Source organism: Phallusia mammillata, chromosome 6, assembly GCF_965637545.1.
Source record: "Phallusia mammillata chromosome 6, kaPhaMamm4.hap1.1, whole genome shotgun sequence".
NCBI classification, from domain to species: Eukaryota; Metazoa; Chordata; class Ascidiacea; order Phlebobranchia; family Ascidiidae; genus Phallusia; species Phallusia mammillata.
This window is the reverse complement of record NC_137257.1, coordinates 20,406,082-20,425,420: the sequence shown is the minus strand read 5'-3', so window position 1 is coordinate 20,425,420 and position 19,339 is coordinate 20,406,082. Positions and strand designations below refer to the sequence as shown.

Below are 19,339 nucleotides of genomic sequence, written 5' to 3'. Positions count from 1 at the left end.
TTGTTGTTTATTCGACGCAGGGTACTACGCTTACTTCACAATCTATCCTTTCAACGTCATTTTGTAACCAAATTATATCATAAAAAATGGATTTGTTTGCCTCAGGTCGTAAAATGTGTTTTTTTGGCAGTAAATTGTTTATTTTATAGCAAGCTTGTGTTTGCATCGTTTGCTTTTGCACCAAAGACCCAAAAATGTTTTGTTGTTTGAAGAATCGTTCATTTAATCCATACCTGTTGAGTTTCTTTTTCTTTTCTTCGGGCTTGGGTTGAGAGCTTTAATCTTAGGTGTCACAAGACCAGGTAGTCTCTCCACTGCCTGAAAATAATATAACCTACTGTTAGAAAATATCGTTTAATGAACTCAAATGTTGACTGTCCGAATTCCGAATTTACAATTCATCAATGGCATAAAAAAACTAGAAAGGTGGCTTTCCAGTATACTACCATTCTATACCAATTTACTATACACATCATTTGATCTACACATATGATTTTTTTGCAAACAAAAACGAATGGTTTCCCACATGCGTGTTTGTGCGGATTAGTTACTAACGGTAAACAAATGTTCCCATAAAAATACTTTCAATTTAATCTCTTGCTTTGACCTTGATATTGTCGTCCAAGGTCAGTTTTCAAACACAAATTTTCCTAGAAAGCTTAACAGTTGTGTTACCCTTCAGGATAGGAGACCCATAAATATAATGATTCGTTTGTTATGTTAAAATTGCATAAAATTGAAGCCTTAGATACAAAATAGGTGTAAGTATAGGACCTATGTGCACATAAGCCGTATGATCAATTTCCGAATAAAGCAACTATGTTACCAGTTACCTTTCCGTTAAGAGGAAGATCTCCAGAAATTCCATCTGTTGCACCCTGGAAAATATTAACTTGTATAAATTTACAGTACAATTATTTGGATAGTGGATATTTCGTTAATAGTAATTAACGCAGCCTAACGTTACAGTGTAAGCAGGTATTTATTACTATGAAATATAACAGCTAATGATTATGAGAATACATATTAGAACCAATAACAGGATTACCCTTTAAAATTGTACATTGATGCTACTGTGGTTTATATTTATACTTTTGGAGCCCCATACCTTAGTTTTGATATTTCGGAACCAGTTTCGATACAAATGTGAAAACAGTGAAGAATCAAAACCACCTGCTCCTTTACCATCGCCGGGAGTTGAACCATCATCCTTTGGTTGTCGTTTTTCCCTATAAACACCAATGTTTGAAACTACTTTTCGCAAAATCCAAAGCGTAATCATTTGATAACTACTTGGTCAGCAGTTCCCAGACCTTTTGCCTTGGTTTACCTTGTAGGCCGGGCCTGGTTTTTTAAAATTGTAAGCCGGGCCTGGTTTTTGGTGTAAATTCGAATAGAATAGGCTTGATTCGGGCCTGACTTTATACTCGGCCACATTTGTACCAAAATCTTCTGTTGGTATATTAAACTTTCGGCATGCAAAAAATATAAACAAAACGTTTTCTGTCAGCTAGCCTAAAAGGGTGCTTTCATACCTTTTGACATGATTTTGAATGAATTTCTTGGTGGGGATCGTGTGTCGTTCTGAATCGCCTTCGTGATTGTTGTTTAGGCCTGTAAAATAAACAGCAATCTAAAAATCAACCTTTTTTATGGCCACACTTCATTTAAAATCCAAACGTTTACACAGGCCGAACAACCGCAATTAAACGGGCCGCTTGAGTAGCAGGTGATACACATTCTGGTTGAACCCATTAAATATCAGTGACAATCAACAAAAATCTACAACACACTTTACATTTTATTGTTTACCCAACGGAGTCATTAGACAAATCTCCTTCACTCGCACCCAGAACTTTTCAACATCAGTAAAAGTTGGAAATGTGAAGCTGATATTTCCATATATGGTGCTGTCCGATACTTGCATGTAGCTAGGGAAAAAATAGATGATACGTTTAAATACTTGATGGTGAAAATGGTTGTTGTGAAAATAGCTATCAAAGTACTCTGCAATGACAACGCTCTAGAATTCAAACTCTACTATAAACGGGCCATATATTTTACCATTTTAAGACACATTGCATATTTCTGAGTAGATTGGTTATGTTCGAGTAGATTGCATATTTTTTTACCCAAAAGCAAAGCACAATAAAAATTATGCTTTATATCTAAAGTTTTCAGGCAAGAATCGAGATTTAATTGCGTGGAAAACAATAGAAACGACCCCACCTTTTATCTGACTGAGTTGTGTCCTTAATAGATGCGTTCCTGTGGATATACACCATCTCCTGAAACGCACAATAGGATGAAAACCATTGGATCGTTACAAAAACTGTTTCATAATTTTTAGATTTCTGTTTTTTAATGATCTCGAATTTACATTAGTTTTAAGTGAAGGATAAAACAATTAATTGATATCCTTATCTTTAACAGCACAACATTAACAGTAAGCAAAATACATGTGTTTCATAACTGATAACTGGTTTCATTTAGAGATGTACCGAATATTCGGTTTGCCGAATTTATTCGGCCGAATCGATCATTTTTGCAAAGATTCGGTTTCGGCCGAATAATTTGTTGCGCTTCGGCCGAAACCGAATCTTTTACGAACACAAATTTAAAGCGTAAAACGTGTCTTTTCTGCTTATTAAGGTCCACGCAATCTTTCAAAAGCCCAAACATAACGAAAAATGCGTCAATGTTTATCTTTTTCAACACATTATCGTTTTCCCCACGGTAGTCAAAAAAATTAGTAATTCATTGACAGGTTGCCAATAATGCTTAAGGCAATTTTAAACCCCACAGAACTGAAATAAGGACGAAACACAACTATTTTGCACTGGCTGCCTGGTAGATAAACATGTTTTCACGTCAAAGACGTAGCGTACGACTTCGCGTGACGTCATAAATGATTCGGTTGATTCGGCCGAATTTATTCGGCAAAACCGCCGAATATTCGGTTTCAGCCGAATGGAAATTTAGCCGATTCGGTACATCACTAGTTTCAATGCACAATGAGAATGTATTTCTCAAAATGACTGAAGAAACCACTTGTTTTCACATTACAAAAACATTCTTGTGGTAACATTGGAATAATTATGTTTGAATTCTACCTCTTCTTTGCGTAGGCAAATCGAGTTTTGGAATTTCTGCTGACTCATGGTGACGAGCCCCATGAAGCATAACATCTCGATCACTTGCGTAAGTGAAAACAAGTACTTTCTAAAGAGAATAAAAAAATCGTTCATAATATAAACAGATTGAAGAATAAAATGGGTTTTGGCAAAATTCAGTAGGCTTTTTGCAACTGGGAAACGATTTTTCGTAAAAGCTAAAACATAAGTCACTTAAATTTTAAACCGACCTTTTGTGAAGTAACAGAGCCTGCATTTTAGACGGCAGGTGGCGCACAAGAGTATGTCTACGTATCGGGTCGTTGAGATATTCTTCAATGCCGGGAATCTTAACAAAAAAAATCAAGTTACTTTCGAGGAGCCATAAAAATGTCATAAAATACAGTTATGTAAACGTTTGAGATTGTCAACTGAGAATAATTGGACGAACTTCAAATTTGTGTTTGTAAAAGATTTTGTTCCGACTGAATCACAACAAAATTTCTCCAGCGGTTTCCCAAAATTTGCCAGTAGCCTAATAAATAATTCGTTTAAGCCAGGGGTGCCCAACCCGTCGATCGCGATCGACTGGTCGATCTCGGACTGATCTCAAGTCGATCGCGAGGGTTGCAGAATTTTTTTTAAATAGTTGCTTTGTAACGCGTTGCTGTACATAGATGACTTTATTGTGTGAATTAATCATAAGGATATGTTAATAAGTTCATAAGTAGGCGCTTTGTTACGTTACAAAAGTAATAGTTGCAGTAGTAATTGTTAATTGTTCTGGTACTCGCTATGTCTTTGCTAATTTGCATTGGAATGGTAGATCTCGAGGGTTGGACTACCTCAAAAGTCGATCTTGAGTCAAAAAAGGTTGGGCACCCCTGGTTTAAGCAAATATGGCTATTTTTTGGTATTTAAATGAAACACTTGCGGTCTCCTAAAACTACTTAGCGGTCACCCAAACCAAACCTTAAAAAAAACCTGCATGTAGTGCTGTTCACCTTATAAGTATATCTTTGAAACTGGCAGATTATGGAGAGTGGAAGTAGAAAACCTGCTTCTCCAACTTGTATCCACCCTTCACCATATTCAGGGTGTTTAGGCAATGGAGGTAGATACCTGGGGTAACACAAATTCCTTAACACATCTATGAATCAGCTCTTAAGCGTTTATGCACACCAGTGATCACAGCACACTCATATCGAAATTAAGTATGCCAGGCCTTCTAAACGCAATATACCAATTTACAAGTGTTCTTTTAACTTAGCACTGTTGTGGCATTGAAATGTTGGTGTTTTTTCAACAAAATGAAAAAGTATGAATACTGTTTTGAAACATTTGCTTCATAAATTTTAAACTTAAAGCATGCAGTCAGAATTTAAAGTGTTAGTTGGGAAAACAATCTTACTTCTGCAAAAGTCACCGCTTTATTTATTTATAAGTGTTGTATAGCAATACAAATGAATTACACAACACATTTACAGTAAAAGATAAAACACTTATTTTTAAAGGCAACCTATCACACTGACCTTTTCCAAGACCGTTCTGTGTTGTATTCATAAACTTTATCAAAATCAATCACATTTTGGTCACTGTTGGGTTTTTCAATGCCAGGGTGGCCATATGCAAGGTACCATAAATAACAGTGCACTGCCTGGAAACAGATGTGCATTAATGGTACTTACACGCACTGTCACATAAACCTACCTTTGCTCTGATATGTTTTGGCTGGTATCCGCTCTGATGGGGGGGTGTTGGTAACAAGTCCTCCATCTTGATGGCATCGTCATGGATCTCGATGCCCACTGTCTGACTCAGAGGAATCTTAATACATTAAACATTATAATTAAATCAAATTACAGTAAGCTAGGCCTAAGATAGGCAAATCACTCTAGTCTTCTATGTACCAAGAGATACGCTAGAAAAATAGCATGGAGTGGGATTTGAATCAATGAAGAAACCCTATCTAGGGTTGGCTAATTGACCACTGAGCGATGTAGGCCTGTAGAAAGTCGAATCACACATAAGCGACATTGCTTGCCTTGTACGCTGCAGACTTGGACAACTAGATAATTCTAGTTGTCTAGTTGGGCAAATTAGAGCAAAATGGCGGTAATTCTAGTTCTAATCTAATTTAGAATTATCGAGTAAGCTCTAATTCTAATTCTAATCTAATTCACAGTTTTCCCAAAATCGCTAGTTTGTCCAACGGCACTTTTAGGCATGTGATCTGAGCATGCATTTTTTAACCAAAGCGCACAAATCCATGCAATTAACAAGACCAAACTACATCACTGAAACACATTTATCAGTGAAATTTGGCACATATTTATATCGGTTCCAATTACCCGATATAAACGGCAAAAATGGATTCGAATCTAACTGGATTCGAATCCAAAGGATTCGTTATTCTACCTTGAACATCCCTATTTCAGATGCACTGAATTGTATTGTTTTAAATGTGCAAATCTACAAGTTAAAATTTGAAACAAACTAAAGTTGGTTGGCTTAAATCTAATTCTAGTTTAATTTCTAGATTTTGAGAAACTTCTAATTCTAATTCTAATCTAATTTGCAAAAAAAGGAGATGCTCTAATTTTAATTCTAATCTAATTTGAAAAACCGAAAAAAAATCTAGTTGTCCAAGTCTGGTACGCTGCACTTAATTCTAATAGGGAATTTCACCATTATTTAACAATCACAAATATGTATTCAACTGGTAAACTGCCTTGAAGGATTTTTCCTTAACTCACTTTGGCTCGATAATTTTATTTCCGTGTGTTTATGATTGATATTTCTATGCATGAAAATCCCAAATGAGCAAGTTTATGTGTAACAAGATTCAAATTGCAAACCATTTTGGCAAAAGAAAAGTCAAATGTTTCATTAAAATCTTTTGCTAAATCAACCAGGTATTTTGCCCTGTCATTGCTGGTGAGGTACACATATACAAAAAAAAAATTTTTCTGTTCAAACATTGCAGCTATGGCTGGGTCGGTAATATTTAAAATTTTGATCCTATATTTAATAGCTTTATTAACGAGAAACAATCTTACATCAGTTTTGCAGTGTTCTTCAGCAAAGTTCTTGGCTGATTTCTTTGCCTCAGAGGATAAAACTCGAAATTGTGCTTGTTCAATGGCAATGTTGAATCGGGCAGAACTACAATCCAATGATGTTACGAACTCAATCTGCATTAATAATATGATTGTATATTAAAACGTTTTCAAAAAAATATGACTTGCATAATGAACATAAATTCATAACTGGAAACAGCCCTGAAGCGTCTATGCAAAACAGCGATAACGGCACACTCATATGTAAATCACAGTATGCCAGTCACAGTATGTAAAAATAACTCAACAAAATATGCTATCTATACATACTAACGCAGGTTTATGAATTGGAAAAAGAAAAAAACAGTATTAAAAATATTTAAATTTGGTTTAAGTATTTTTTTGAGAAATAGATTGTATTAAGTTAACTGAAACTATAAGAGGTATTTTTTTTATTTTGCGGACTTAATATAATCTTACTGTATGTGTGACATCATTTGATGTGATAGGGACGATAACATGCTTCAAAAGACCATCGGCATCCATCTTTTTAATTGTACGAGAAACAGTCTTTTTGCAAATTTTTGAAGTTTCTCCTAAAAGAGTAAGGAAAAGCTTGTAAATGTGCATCAAAAACTACAAGTTTTTCTTAATTATACAGTTAGTTTAATAAGCTGCAGAGAGTGCACACTGTTTTGACCCATAAGGTTTCACCAGTGCAGTTGGTGATGTGATGAGAGATTGGCCGTATTGGCTAGTGTAGCCATCCAACGGAACTCTAGTTTGTTGGGAGTAACAGGCTAAAACGCATGCCTCACCTATTCTGTGCGATGCCATAACTGGACATAAATCACAGTTAGTTTAATGATTGATAGAGTAAAGACAAAAGCTTGTGTCAAGGAAACAATAAAAATTAAAATAAAGGACCAAAGATGGTACCACTACATATTGATTCAAATATTTTCTACCTAGCTTTGATTCTTCTGCATAAAGAAATTTTTGAATGAAAAAAAGGCCCTCTGTGACTTTTTGTTCATTGATAAATCCTAAAATTAGATTGGATCTTCTCATTCGTCGAGTGGTTAGGTGATTTTTCCATTTACTTGTGTTCAATGTGGGATCCTGTGAATGTAGAAATGATATTGAAATGGTTTGTAGTGATTGTTTGCAGTAATGTAAATGGTTGAAATCTTATATAAACCATTTTCAAATTATAGTCTGTAAAATAACTCATAAAACATACTTACCACAGACATTTCTTCACAATAGACAGATTCATCCAAACCCTTAAAAAACAAAAAAACAAAATTAATCTAATTGTTCCTCATATTTGAACTAAGATATTGCAGCAATATGAAAAACAGCTTAGATTGTGTGAAGCAAGCAAAACCTAAAAAAAACTAATTACAACATTTTAAGGCAACAATTTATCATACCATTGGTGTATCTTCATCTGTTGTTACAGAGCCCAGTCTATTTGATTCCTGATCAGAAGTGCTGCAAAATATATCGAAAAATAGCTTTATAGGAAATAAACTTTAGGTTCCAAAAAGGAAACATTAAAAAAGGCATTTTTTGTCAATGTCACTAATTAAACAATGCCACTTTTGGATTTGAAAACTAATTAATACATTTTATGAGATTACTCACTGAACGCCACAGTCACTTTCTTGTGAGCTCCTGTCACATAACGCTTTATAATACAGTGTAGCTGCAGCGCGTTCAGTTATTTTCCACCAATTGTGCCCACCCCCTATTTTGCGCTCCATACCATTTTAATGTTGTGTAGATATTTCTGGCTTGATGATTGTTTAAGTGCAATTGTGAATTGTGTCGCTACGTTTTTGTTTTGTTTTTCAACAAGCGAAATAAACTCTCAACTCAAGAATCAACTCATATCATAATGGGCAGTTTGGAACAAAACACAAACAGTAGGAAAAACTTAGGTATAGTATTGGACATAGGCGCCGAGTTTCAAAAAACTGCAAGGTGGCGGACGAAAAATATGACGTCACTTCATGTGACGTCACTTACCCTTGCAACCACAGAACTCAAAGCTCTACAAACTTTCATAGAATGCAATCGTCAAAGTTAGAAGAAAAACGATATGTTTAAAATAATATCTAAGTGGCAAATTGCAAAACGTTGCTGCAGCGTTTACCATTGGTTTAATAACGTTAAAAAGATGTTTCGTCAAGTTGTTGCTGCTTCATATCACCTTAGATAACCATTTATTACAACACATTTACATTGTACACAACAATGGTCAAACACTCACTGGCAGAATGGTGTGTTTGAAGTCATAAACAAGGCACTAACCAAAACAAGTTGCAATTTTACGCCACGTTTTGTGGCTGAACCGTCAGCACGGCAAAATCGTTCCTGATTTTCTGCAAATTTTACGATATTTCGTACGATGCCGCTATAAACTAACCAAAATTTCCATGGTGGCCGCCACCGTGCTTTACAAACCCAAGGTGGCGGTGCCACCTCGCCACTGCCTACTCGGCGCCATGGTATTGGACATTTCTTACCTTGCAGCATTGGTTGATAGTGCTGGTGATTTGGCTTGGCTTAAACTATTTTCCATAGTTGTTTCGCTGGCATTTGCTGTATCGTCATCAGCACTGGCTGCTGACATAACTGAAAAGATATACAAGCAAATTTTAAACCTTTTATCTCACTTTAGGTAAGACTTAAATCTATTTTTAGTTCTATACACCTTGATATAGATCTACAAAAAGGTTATGTACAGAAGATTCTGGTTAAATGCAATTACAATTATAAAGCTGTACTTGTAATTAACAAGTATGCAAACAACTGGACTATTTTATTGTCGACGAAAAGTCAATAGCTATGATGCTATAACCAAAAAAACTCCACAAAGCGAAGTAATTCATAATATGTCATTGAGTTGTAATGAGCAATAATAATATGCTTGAAAGTTCAGGGATTTTTTATAAAACCATAGGGTAACATGTATTTATGCTTATTTCTAAAAGTTGAAGCAAAATGTACATAGCAATTGTTCTATGTTTTCTGTAATTTTTTAGTTTAGTTTTAGTATTTACCAGAAGTTTCAAAAATCTCCTGCATTTTCTTCCTTTCAGCCAGGAATTGTTTTGTAAGTTTGCTGTTTATCGCATAGTCTTTGGCGATGTACTTCTGCACTCTATGCTTGCCATGTTCGATCATAATTGTCTGATGGAAAATAAAAAATTTTAACATTTAAGTTTACAATTAGGAACACCACACATATAAAAATATATGTTTATTAGTTTTTAAATGTCATAATTGAACATAAAGCAAAAAAAGTTCCGTGCATGCAGTGGTACACAAACTGCAATATGATTTTTTTCAAAGACAAGAGATAAACAGATATATTCAATTACTAATTAGTCCAACAATAGACTGTATTTATTTTCTGGACCTAAATAGTAAAAATTTCAGCTGCTAACATTGTTAAAAAAGATAATTTGAGGCTACTTTGCCAATGAAAAAAAAAATATAACAGCCTGCTAATAATATTCGGTCAATACTTTAGAAGCCACAAATTGAAAAAAAAAATGAAAATGATTATTTTTTGGAAAATATTATGTTTGAAATGTTATTGCATTTTTGCTTGTGTTTCAACCTTTAACTCACCCGGACAATTCCAGCTTTTTCAATTTTTCTGCACACGTGTCTGCCCTCTAATGATCCATATCCCACAAATAACTTGAGCATTTCAAGTTGAGAGCAACCCTCCTCTCCAGTTGAAACCACTGCAATACATGTCAGGACTTTAAACCACAAACACGGTTTTCTGTTTATTACAAGGGTGAATAAACTTTGGGATGTACATATTTTTGATTACAGTCAATAGTGTACCATTTCAAAAAAGGTTGACAATTGCTAAACTAAAATTCAGTCAGTTCACAAACATAACTTCTCGAGAAACAAGAAAAAAAAAAGTCTCTGCACTGTAGACGACCAATAGTGATAAAAAAAAGTCTACATTAAAATATATAACTATATTTAGGCTCTGATCAACGTTTTTTTAATTCTTATCTTACAGTGTCTGAATCCTTGAAGCACGACAGGCAGTTCAGCCACCAAACCAATACAACTCCCACTAGGTGGAACTGGTGGCAAATCAGTATCTTCTTCAGTTTCTTCCACAGGTTTACTGTTTGTTGATTTCTACACAACGCCAAACATATTCATCAATAAAATAGCATCCATTTAAATGACCACAAAAGTTCAGTGTTTTTGGCAAAACAAATTATCTAAACCAATGCACAAAGAACTGCATGGACTCTTTGATGATCAGACTGAGTTAGCAATATTTCATAACAATAATAATGTTTCATCAATTTTTGTTAAACACTTGATAGGTGAGTAAAACAAAAACAAAAAAAACTTGTTGACATTTGATAAAATATCATTACATGGATTTTAATTTGATTTTGAAAATGCCAGAGGCAGCAAAAATTGCCTCTCAGGCCATATCAGGCCCAGTTGCATGTCGAAGACCCCTGGCCTCGTTGATCCTATGAATCACTGCAGGGTCAAACTATAAAATGCCAGGCTGTCCGAAGCAAATTTAGATGACTAGAATGTACCTTGATAAGACGAATATCTTTTTCTCCTCTTGATCCTTTTTTGTCTTTGCTCACCACTTCAATCACTCCTTCCATTATTAGTTTTCTTTTCAGCTTTTTAAATGCAGTATCAGCCATGCCCTAAAAACACAAAACAATTGAACTAAAAAAATGAAGTTTCTTTCTCGTAAGCTATTTTTGACAATAAATCTGGCAGTCATAAATGGCCATTTGTACCATTTCTGGTTAATTGCATAAAGGGGTAAATAGGTGAAAAAGTTCTCAAACCTAGGTTAATTGAATAAACAATCTGTCCAAATGGATATGCGATTAACCAGATTGGTTGAATAATTTAAATATTTTGTGGAGAAACATACCAGAAATAGACGAACATTTTGCAGTGACATGGTTTTATTGTCAGCGTTGTACAAGGCAGCACACATCTCATCCGATTTGTGGTCCAATTGTGATCTCACAATGGTCTGGAATGATTTAACATGCAGTAGAATTTGTTGATACAACTTGTCTCCCTTGTCACGTCTAAAACGATAAATTATTAATTCATAAACAACTGTGGGTCTAAGCTTGTAGTCATGGCACACTTTGCATAGTAAAATAATTAAGCAAAGAAATTAATTGCAACTACTGTGCCTTTAAAACAAGTAACATCAAAATATGGTTCTACTGTAGTCATCTAACTCTGTTAACATGGCATAAAAGTAATTTTATATGGCATACAGATCGAGAATTTTTGATGAAACTTAATAATACATTAAACAATAATATACAATGCATTAATGTACAATATAATAACTTGTAATAAAATTGTTTCCCACTTAAAAAACGTTTACATTTTTTTCCTTATAATTTTACATGTTTATTAAAATTTGTAAAAACAGAAAAATTATGCCAACTTTTGCAATTTTGCAAAATTTTTAAAGTTGTGTACCTCCTATACGCATATGCTTGCTTCAAAACAAGGCCTTTCGTGGTCAGGGACTTCATGACATAATGGATATGGGATGTTTTTAGGTTCCTGCGTGAAGACAAATACAGTTAGCTGTTAGAAGCATTTCTAAATGAATTTCAATTCAAGATATTTTAAGCATTTATCACCTAAACACTAAGGTATTTAGAACTGTTTGAATTTCTCCTTGCCATCGAGAACGTCCTATTCTCTCCAAAATGCAATATTCCAGCTCAGTTAATTCCTCAATCACCTACAAAGTAGAAAATTGCATACAGTAAAGCACAGCCTTGCGATATGTACCGAATACATACAAGTTAACTTAGATGCATTACAAATTTGCCAATCTTTTTGTGCAAATAACTGGACTATGCAACTAACCCACAATTTTGTCAAAATCATAAAATTAGTGTAAGAAAGACAAAAATTAGGAAAGCTATGAAAAGAACTAGAAAACAATTAAAAATGTGCCAAATTGGCTAAATTTCGATCCGACCGAAACCGAATCTTTCGCAAAAGTATTAATTCAGCAAACCGAATATTCGGTACATCTCTAGAAACAATACCTTATCGCATTAACAAAAAGTTGCAATAGGAAAAGTTACCTGTGGGTGAACACCGGATGGCAGTAGAGCCATTTCCCTTGCACTTTGTGATGCAACTGCTACCAACTGTTGAGCACCAAATCTGCAAGCACAATGGTTCTTTTAACAACAGTAATGCCGCATAAGTTTCTTGCCTAGGGAACAACAAGTGGGCTAGACAGGATTAAAACCTTCAACCTTGTGAAAACATGACAGTTGCGATAAACACTCATCCAACAATAAAACAAAGAATTGGTACTTTTTAGCCTTTTTGCCAAACAAGCTAAGTCAGCTAAAGTAATAATAAGACAATGGTCGAAATATTTTTTCTCTGTAACAAAAAGGAAACTATAGGGAAAATAAGGATATAGTAAGAAACAATTTTTACCAAAGTATAAGTAGATAGATACCTGTTTGTGGCATCATCCAAACCCATGTTTGCCTCTTTGATAACCTCACTCACTTCTAATCGACTTTTGAATTCTGGACAGGAACCCTTTATATAAGATATAAAAACTGTAATTCGTTGAGTTCCTGTCTAATAAACTTTACATATTTTACAAACAAATATATACATATAAATTACCGTAATTTTCCAAGTATAGTGCGCCCCCGTGCATAATACGCACCCTAAAAATGGCATGTCGATGCTGGAAAAAAGCCTGTACCCATGTATAATACGCACCCAAATTTTTACTCTTAAATCCGTAAACGTAAAATTATTTCAGAAAAAAGATCATCTTTTGAAACAACCGGATGTTAGTCTGCCGGTCAGTATCACTGCGCATGCGCTCGCAAACTCGAAAAAAATGTTTGTTTAGGATTTGTGTAGGGTACATAGTGACAGCAAACGAGATCTTACTGGTCGCGTTCAAGCGTAACCGATCTTAATACTTGCAGAGAACATTTTTATTTTTAAAACACAAATGAAGTTTAATATGTATCAGATTAAAATACCTAAAAATCAGAATAATTAAATTCAAACTTATAAACAAAATTTTAGTTCGATCCGTTGCATATCGGCAATGATATCACCCCATTTACGTTGTCGCTAAATGGGCAGTGTGCAGTATTTGACAATAACACACCATCAAGGATTGCACCATCGCATCAAACGATGTGTCGTCAATTATGAATTTTACTGACTAAGTGTGTTGGGCAGGATGGCTAAATGTGATGCGCGATTGACAACAAACAAGAAGAAAGGTCTGATTCCAAGTTTTATTTCGAGGCAGATTTTCTTCAAAAATTGTTGTACCCATGCATAATGCGCACCCTAGATTTTAGGACATTAAATTAATTAAATTTTGCGCATTATACACGGAAAATTACGGTATATGATGGTTTACCATACAAAACAAAGCCACAATATCTACAAAAAATCAGGCGTTTTGTTTAGCTTATATATCACCAAAAATGTTTTAAAATGTCATAAATAAGTTGCACTTGCTTTAAAAAAAAGTTCAGTTCAAACCATTCTTCAGAAAAATCCTTCCACAGGCCAACTGGGTTAGGTCACAGTTATTCAACCTCTTGGCTAAACATTTTATTACAACACAAACCTTTTTGGGTGGGTTCTTGCATTACTAATCTTAACAGACTCAATTTAAACAATTTTCACCTTGATGCCTTCATCGTTAACAGGTTTAACAGGGTAGATATCAACAACTGTGTCTAGTTCATCTGGGGCTGAAGCGATAAAACATCCACTCCGCTGGTCATATCCAGAAAACCTATAAAATGTAATGCAAGTTAGCATGTTTTTGTATAGCACTAATTCTACACTCGATTTGTTTTTATTACAGTGTTTAACAAAAGAGAACACATGTAAATAATTTGTATTTACTTGTACATTTTATAGGCAAAACAAAATTTCTCAATACAGTAAACCGCGATTAATTCGGACCCTTTGGATCATATAATATTTGTCCGATTATGTATAGATCCAGATTTTTCTATGTCAATTAGTTTAAGTATTACCACATGATGTATCATTTGTACCATGAGTTATGTCTGAATTTGGTGAAGATCCAGTTTAATTGATCTATTGTATTTCTACACTATTCATTGCTTACAATTGTGTAAAAGAGTAAATTGTAGTGGTCAATCACAGTACGCCAGGCCCATTAAAGGCGCTATACCGAATCAGAATTGTAGTGGTCACTTTTAAAACTGTACAAATTTGGCAGCATTTAAACAGATAATTGTGGTTTTTGACTTGTCAGCCTAAAGCTTACCAAGAAAGTAAACTAAAACAATACATCACATTTGTAAAAAAAAGCAAAAAAACAAACAAACAAGAACACCTGTCAAAAATGATTGGATCTTGCCGTTCATTATCCAGCGCATAAAACAGAATATCATCATGATGAATTAAAAACTGCCAAAGATGGCTTTTCAGGAGGTCTGTCAATACAATTGGGATTTTGTCTTTCCTTTCAAGCAGACGAAGCCACAAGGCCTGTATAGTGATTCCATCCAAACCTTCCAGAGCAATCTCTTGAATGCAGATGGCAAAAATGTCCATGATCAGACCATATTATTACACAGGTTTACCACTATTAGTATTAAGAAGAGTTTTTTTACAAAGTGGTTTAAAAAAATACAAGATTTGTAGTTTCTGTAATTGTGTGAAGTTAAGAAACTGTTTAAAGTTGCAATAAATTTATCAAGCCATTTATGTTGCTTTGCCAAATTTTTCATTATCAAATAGTTTCATAACACAGCATAGACACAGTAAAAACAAGTGCTATTGAGTCAAATGTCCTGCAAATATGATGCCAAAAAATACAGAAAAAAAGTTAAAAAAAACTGTTGCATTACAAAAACCAACTGTATGTCCCGAAGCAGTAATATTTGGTGAAACTGTACAATTGTTTCCTGTACTGTACGTATGTTTCGGAACCAAATACATTTCACACAATCAGGGTTTTTTTAAGGTTTGGTTTGGGTGACCGCTAAGTAATTTTGAGAGACCGCAAGTGTTTCATTTAAATACCAAAAAACTGTACTGTAGTTGCAAGTCCAAATTTTGGGAAACCGCTGGAGAAATTTGGGACCGTTTCGGTCCCCCAAAACACCTTAAAAAAACAGTGCACACAATATTTAATTCACCAAGCCAACCTTCAGAGCATGGCCACTTCTTATCATAATGGAGCCAAAATAGAAAATTTTAACTCCGGATAAGTCATAAAGATTTCTACTGGCTCCACATAAGCCTATCTTAGGTATTATGGCTCACACAAAAAAGGACCCAAATTTAATCAGCCAATATAATTAAGGCTAGTATGCAATAATATGCCAATTTGGCTTGTTAACAAGTCAATTTTTGTAAAAAAAACATTTTAAACTCTATTACCTAACCAAAACAATGTGAACCAAGTATATACCACCTGCTGGTCAACAATCTTATGCAAAGAAGCACAGCAATTCAATAACTTTGCAATTATACAGCAACTCGAAAATTGTTATTTTAAATGTAAGGTTTTGTCAACTGAGATTCAATCATAGTGCAACTAGTTTAATTTTACTGTGTTATGGCATTACACCATATCATGTCAACATTGTCAACTATGTACTTTGGTCAACACGTGCAACGCAAATCTAAACATGTGGCACTGCAATACATTTACTGCGACAACTATAATAAGCGCACTACCATTTAACTGTCAATATTTTATTATTCATATATTTGCATATGTTTAATTTAAAGCAATAAAAGCAACAAAGCAGGACAGCCAATAAGTTTTTTGCTCAAAAATCAAGCAGAATTTGCAGCCAAGCTAGTCTATGCAAAGCCCATACACAAGCAGCGCACAAAAAGAGCTTGCGTTTACTAAAGTAGCAAACAGAACAAAAAATTGCAACAAACTTATCATTGAACCTTAGAATTGATTTCAGTAGCACATGTTATCAAATATTGTCAAACAAGCAAACACGTTTTACGAAATCGAAAGCAGAAAGACGCGTTTTGATTCGGGTTCAAATCTTGCCAGCGACCATCGCCATCTTGGTTGGGATTTCAACCTTCGACCTCCGGATTTAGGCGGTCACGTGGTACACCGAACACGCGTTTGTAAAAAGCAATAGAAAAAACATTCAAACAGATTAGATTGACTTGTTGGTGAGGCTTGGATAATAAATGTGGTGTAATAAAATTTTAAAAGTGTTTTGACTTCGCGCCATTGCCTCATGTTTGCAGTTTTGAAAATAAACGTCCCTTATGTAAACTTTTAGGTAATATTATTTTTAATGCGGAAACCATATTGGTGCATAAAGAAAGATGGAAACAATTAGTACAACCACATAATTTTGCTGTTAAATTATCATTTTTATTTTTTATCAGTATTTATGTGACACATCGATAGAAATCCTAAATTATCCCTCAAACAAGACCTGTTTAGGGGGGTCACCTTGTGAATTTTAGCAAAACTACTCCCTACTTCCTATTCATACAATAAAACGTGACTGTGAGGTAAGTTTTAGTTTTGCATTGTCTCGAAATTGAAAAAAAAGTTTTTTTGTGTCACCCACTTAGACTTGGTTGGAATCATTTTTTACTTAAAAATCGACAAGCCTCAAGGCCAACTGCCCTAGGAACAAAACCGTCATGTAGCGCTGTTGAGTTGCCGCCGAAAAATATTTGCCACCAAGTGCTGCATGGAAACCGCATCAAAAGTTTCAGGCGGAAACCGAAAGACCGAATAATTTCAGCAGAATCCACACATTGTGTAAAAAACACAAAAGTCAGCAATTTCGTGTAGCACTGCTCCCGTATGATTCTGTATGTTGTCTTGAATTAAGATTTTTAGGTTGGGATAAGGTGACCCCAATTTGCAACTATCTAGCCTACTTAATTTGAACATGGGAAGTCCCAAAAAGCACGAAACAAACATTGAACGGAAAAACGGTTCTTGACAAAGAAAATCAGATTTAAAATCGTAGTTTTTATGTTTACCTGTTCTTAAACATACCAAACTATAGAAATACCTTAAATGGGTACTTAATTTTTATGCTATTAAGCCATCACACCTTACATCGATCTTTAAAAAGAATTTTTTTTTCGCGGCATATAATTTGAAAATGTTTCACGTAATACTAATATGCGGCGGCACAGTGATTGAAGAACACTAATTCAATGCACCAGCTGAGCTAGGTAAAGACAATTGCAAAACGTATTCAGAATGGGTTAACCTTATTTACCAAGGCCTAACCCTCAAACATACTCTTCCTAAACCAACTTGGTTCCCGCTGTTGAACACAAAAGCATGGGAACAAAGGAACACATTATTTGCGGTTCCGGTTTTTAAGTGAATAGCGACTTTTAAAAACAGCTTTTAAAAAGTGTATAATACCCTAAAACGAGAACAAAACGTTACGTAACCGCAAAGAGAACAGGAAAGCATTGGGACCACGTAGCAATTGGATGATATATACTGAATGATGGGGCGCTTCTTATTACCTAAAAGCTGGAAATAACCAAAATACAATGGCGTACATATTGCTATAGGGCGGTGGACAAGTGACGTAACATCGTCGAATGGAATTTTAGAAAAAAATGGTCTAGTTACCTGGCGTCACAAAGTAAACTGTTCCTGTATGTCGTAATAATATACATAGTTCCTTTCGGATATTGAATATTAATTTACCTTGATATATAGGCTGACTGTGTACTTACTTGAGCAATACAACGTCTTGTTGCATCGTTATGTAAACAGTGGAAATGTTGGAAATATTTTCCTGTGGGCGTGTTGTCGTAAAGATGCGCTTTGAATTTTTTTTTAAAAGACTCCATGAATTATAATTTCATTACGATGTGCAAATGCCAAAAGTTCCCGTCTAGTGCATCCCCAGTGCCGCGAATCGTCTCATGTTTGGCCAAGTTACCCTGAGACGAGCCTATGCCCAACTACAAAGAAGACACAATACGCGGGAGCAAACAAACGAAACATAAAGATTACGCCTGTTCATGCGTGACGGCAAAATCGTCCCTGTGGGGAAACCACCGTCGCTTAAGAAGGTTAGAATGCTAAGGCTCCTTTTTTCACTTCCTTTCGTGGTACTTACCCTAATACGCGCCTTGTTGTACTTTCCAAGGCGACGGAATCATTTCTTGGTTGTCATATATAAGCGTAAGGTCTCAGCATGGATCATATAGACTGGTATATGTGTAGACAGCAGTGCATTGAACGCGAAAAAGAAGATGAACTTTTTAACAAAGGTAAGACATATACTTGATTATTTAGATTTGTAGTTTCAAACTGATTGTTGGTTAGCTAGAACGGTGTTCTGTCGCTCAGTGGCTGTAGTAGTAGGAACAAATTAGTCTGAAAACAGTCGTCTTGTTTAGAATCAGCAAAATTAGATCTAACTAACACAAAGGTAAATGCATTCATACTTAAATCAGCCGTAAAGCGTCGTTGCAGACCAGCGATCATGGTATACATATCGATAAATCATAGTACGCCAGGCCTAATAAAGGCGTGATACCGAATCAAGACGGCCTCCCAAGCATTACCATTTCGCAAGGCACAGCAGACTAGAAAAATCTAGCATGTGGTGGGATTCGAACCCACGATAGAAGTCTTTCCGGAACTCGCGCTATAACTAACACTATATGTTTGAATAAAATAAAAAGGGCGGCTTTTTGAGTAACAAGTGTTAAAATAATTGTGATGTGCCCATACCAAAGTAGGATTCCTAGTATTCACCTTCAAGGTAAAAAGCACTGTATAGTCAGCTATATAGGCTTCAAATTCAGCAGGATTTTTTTCCTTTATGTTAACGAATAAGCGTTAAAAATTTACAAGTCGTGTGCATTTTGGTCAAAAATAATGCCTCGCCTTTTTACGACTTAAATTGTTACTTTCGTTCGTTCAGCATTATGAATCTCCAACTTGGATTTTCATGGCCTTTTTTATTACTCTGGGAGGAATTCAAGGCAGGAAGACAGAAAAACAAAAAGCATTCAATTGGATTCTGAGAAAAGTAGACAACGAATCAAAGCAGTGAGTAATTTTTTTTAATTAAAATA

At 35.0% G+C, this 19,339-nt stretch overlaps 1 protein-coding gene across 2 annotated transcripts in view; it reads right to left on the bottom strand.

Moving 5' to 3' along the window:
• Window positions 1-14,933, bottom strand: part of LOC145232342 (general transcription factor 3C polypeptide 1-like) — a 28,668-nt gene extending 13,735 nt beyond the window's left edge. The window contains exons 1-28 of one of the 2 annotated variants that reach the window (XM_080096941.1): window positions 14,613-14,933; window positions 13,928-14,039; window positions 12,717-12,802; window positions 12,328-12,409; window positions 11,872-11,975; window positions 11,705-11,791; window positions 11,133-11,295; window positions 10,777-10,896; window positions 10,228-10,354; window positions 9,818-9,936; window positions 9,244-9,373; window positions 8,707-8,815; window positions 7,609-7,669; window positions 7,420-7,458; window positions 7,141-7,294; window positions 6,653-6,768; window positions 6,173-6,307; window positions 4,824-4,940; window positions 4,646-4,770; window positions 4,118-4,235; window positions 3,365-3,462; window positions 3,114-3,222; window positions 2,230-2,288; window positions 1,813-1,931; window positions 1,536-1,614; window positions 1,109-1,229; window positions 834-878; window positions 234-318 (exon numbers count right to left, since the gene is read on the bottom strand). In XM_080096941.1, the coding sequence (XP_079953067.1) occupies window positions 234-318; window positions 834-878; window positions 1,109-1,229; window positions 1,536-1,614; window positions 1,813-1,931; window positions 2,230-2,288; window positions 3,114-3,222; window positions 3,365-3,462; window positions 4,118-4,235; window positions 4,646-4,770; window positions 4,824-4,940; window positions 6,173-6,307; window positions 6,653-6,768; window positions 7,141-7,294; window positions 7,420-7,458; window positions 7,609-7,669; window positions 8,707-8,815; window positions 9,244-9,373; window positions 9,818-9,936; window positions 10,228-10,354; window positions 10,777-10,896; window positions 11,133-11,295; window positions 11,705-11,791; window positions 11,872-11,975; window positions 12,328-12,409; window positions 12,717-12,802; window positions 13,928-14,039; window positions 14,613-14,833 (3,040 nt within the window). In that variant the 5' untranslated portion in view covers window positions 14,834-14,933. The remainder of the gene's footprint in view (window positions 1-233; window positions 319-833; window positions 879-1,108; window positions 1,230-1,535; window positions 1,615-1,812; window positions 1,932-2,229; window positions 2,289-3,113; window positions 3,223-3,364; window positions 3,463-4,117; window positions 4,236-4,645; window positions 4,771-4,823; window positions 4,941-6,172; window positions 6,308-6,652; window positions 6,769-7,140; window positions 7,295-7,419; window positions 7,459-7,608; window positions 7,670-8,706; window positions 8,816-9,243; window positions 9,374-9,817; window positions 9,937-10,227; window positions 10,355-10,776; window positions 10,897-11,132; window positions 11,296-11,704; window positions 11,792-11,871; window positions 11,976-12,327; window positions 12,410-12,716; window positions 12,803-13,927; window positions 14,040-14,612) is intronic. The other variant, XM_080096942.1, reaches the window with a different exon arrangement.
• Between the last annotated feature and the right edge of the window lie 4,406 nt (window positions 14,934-19,339).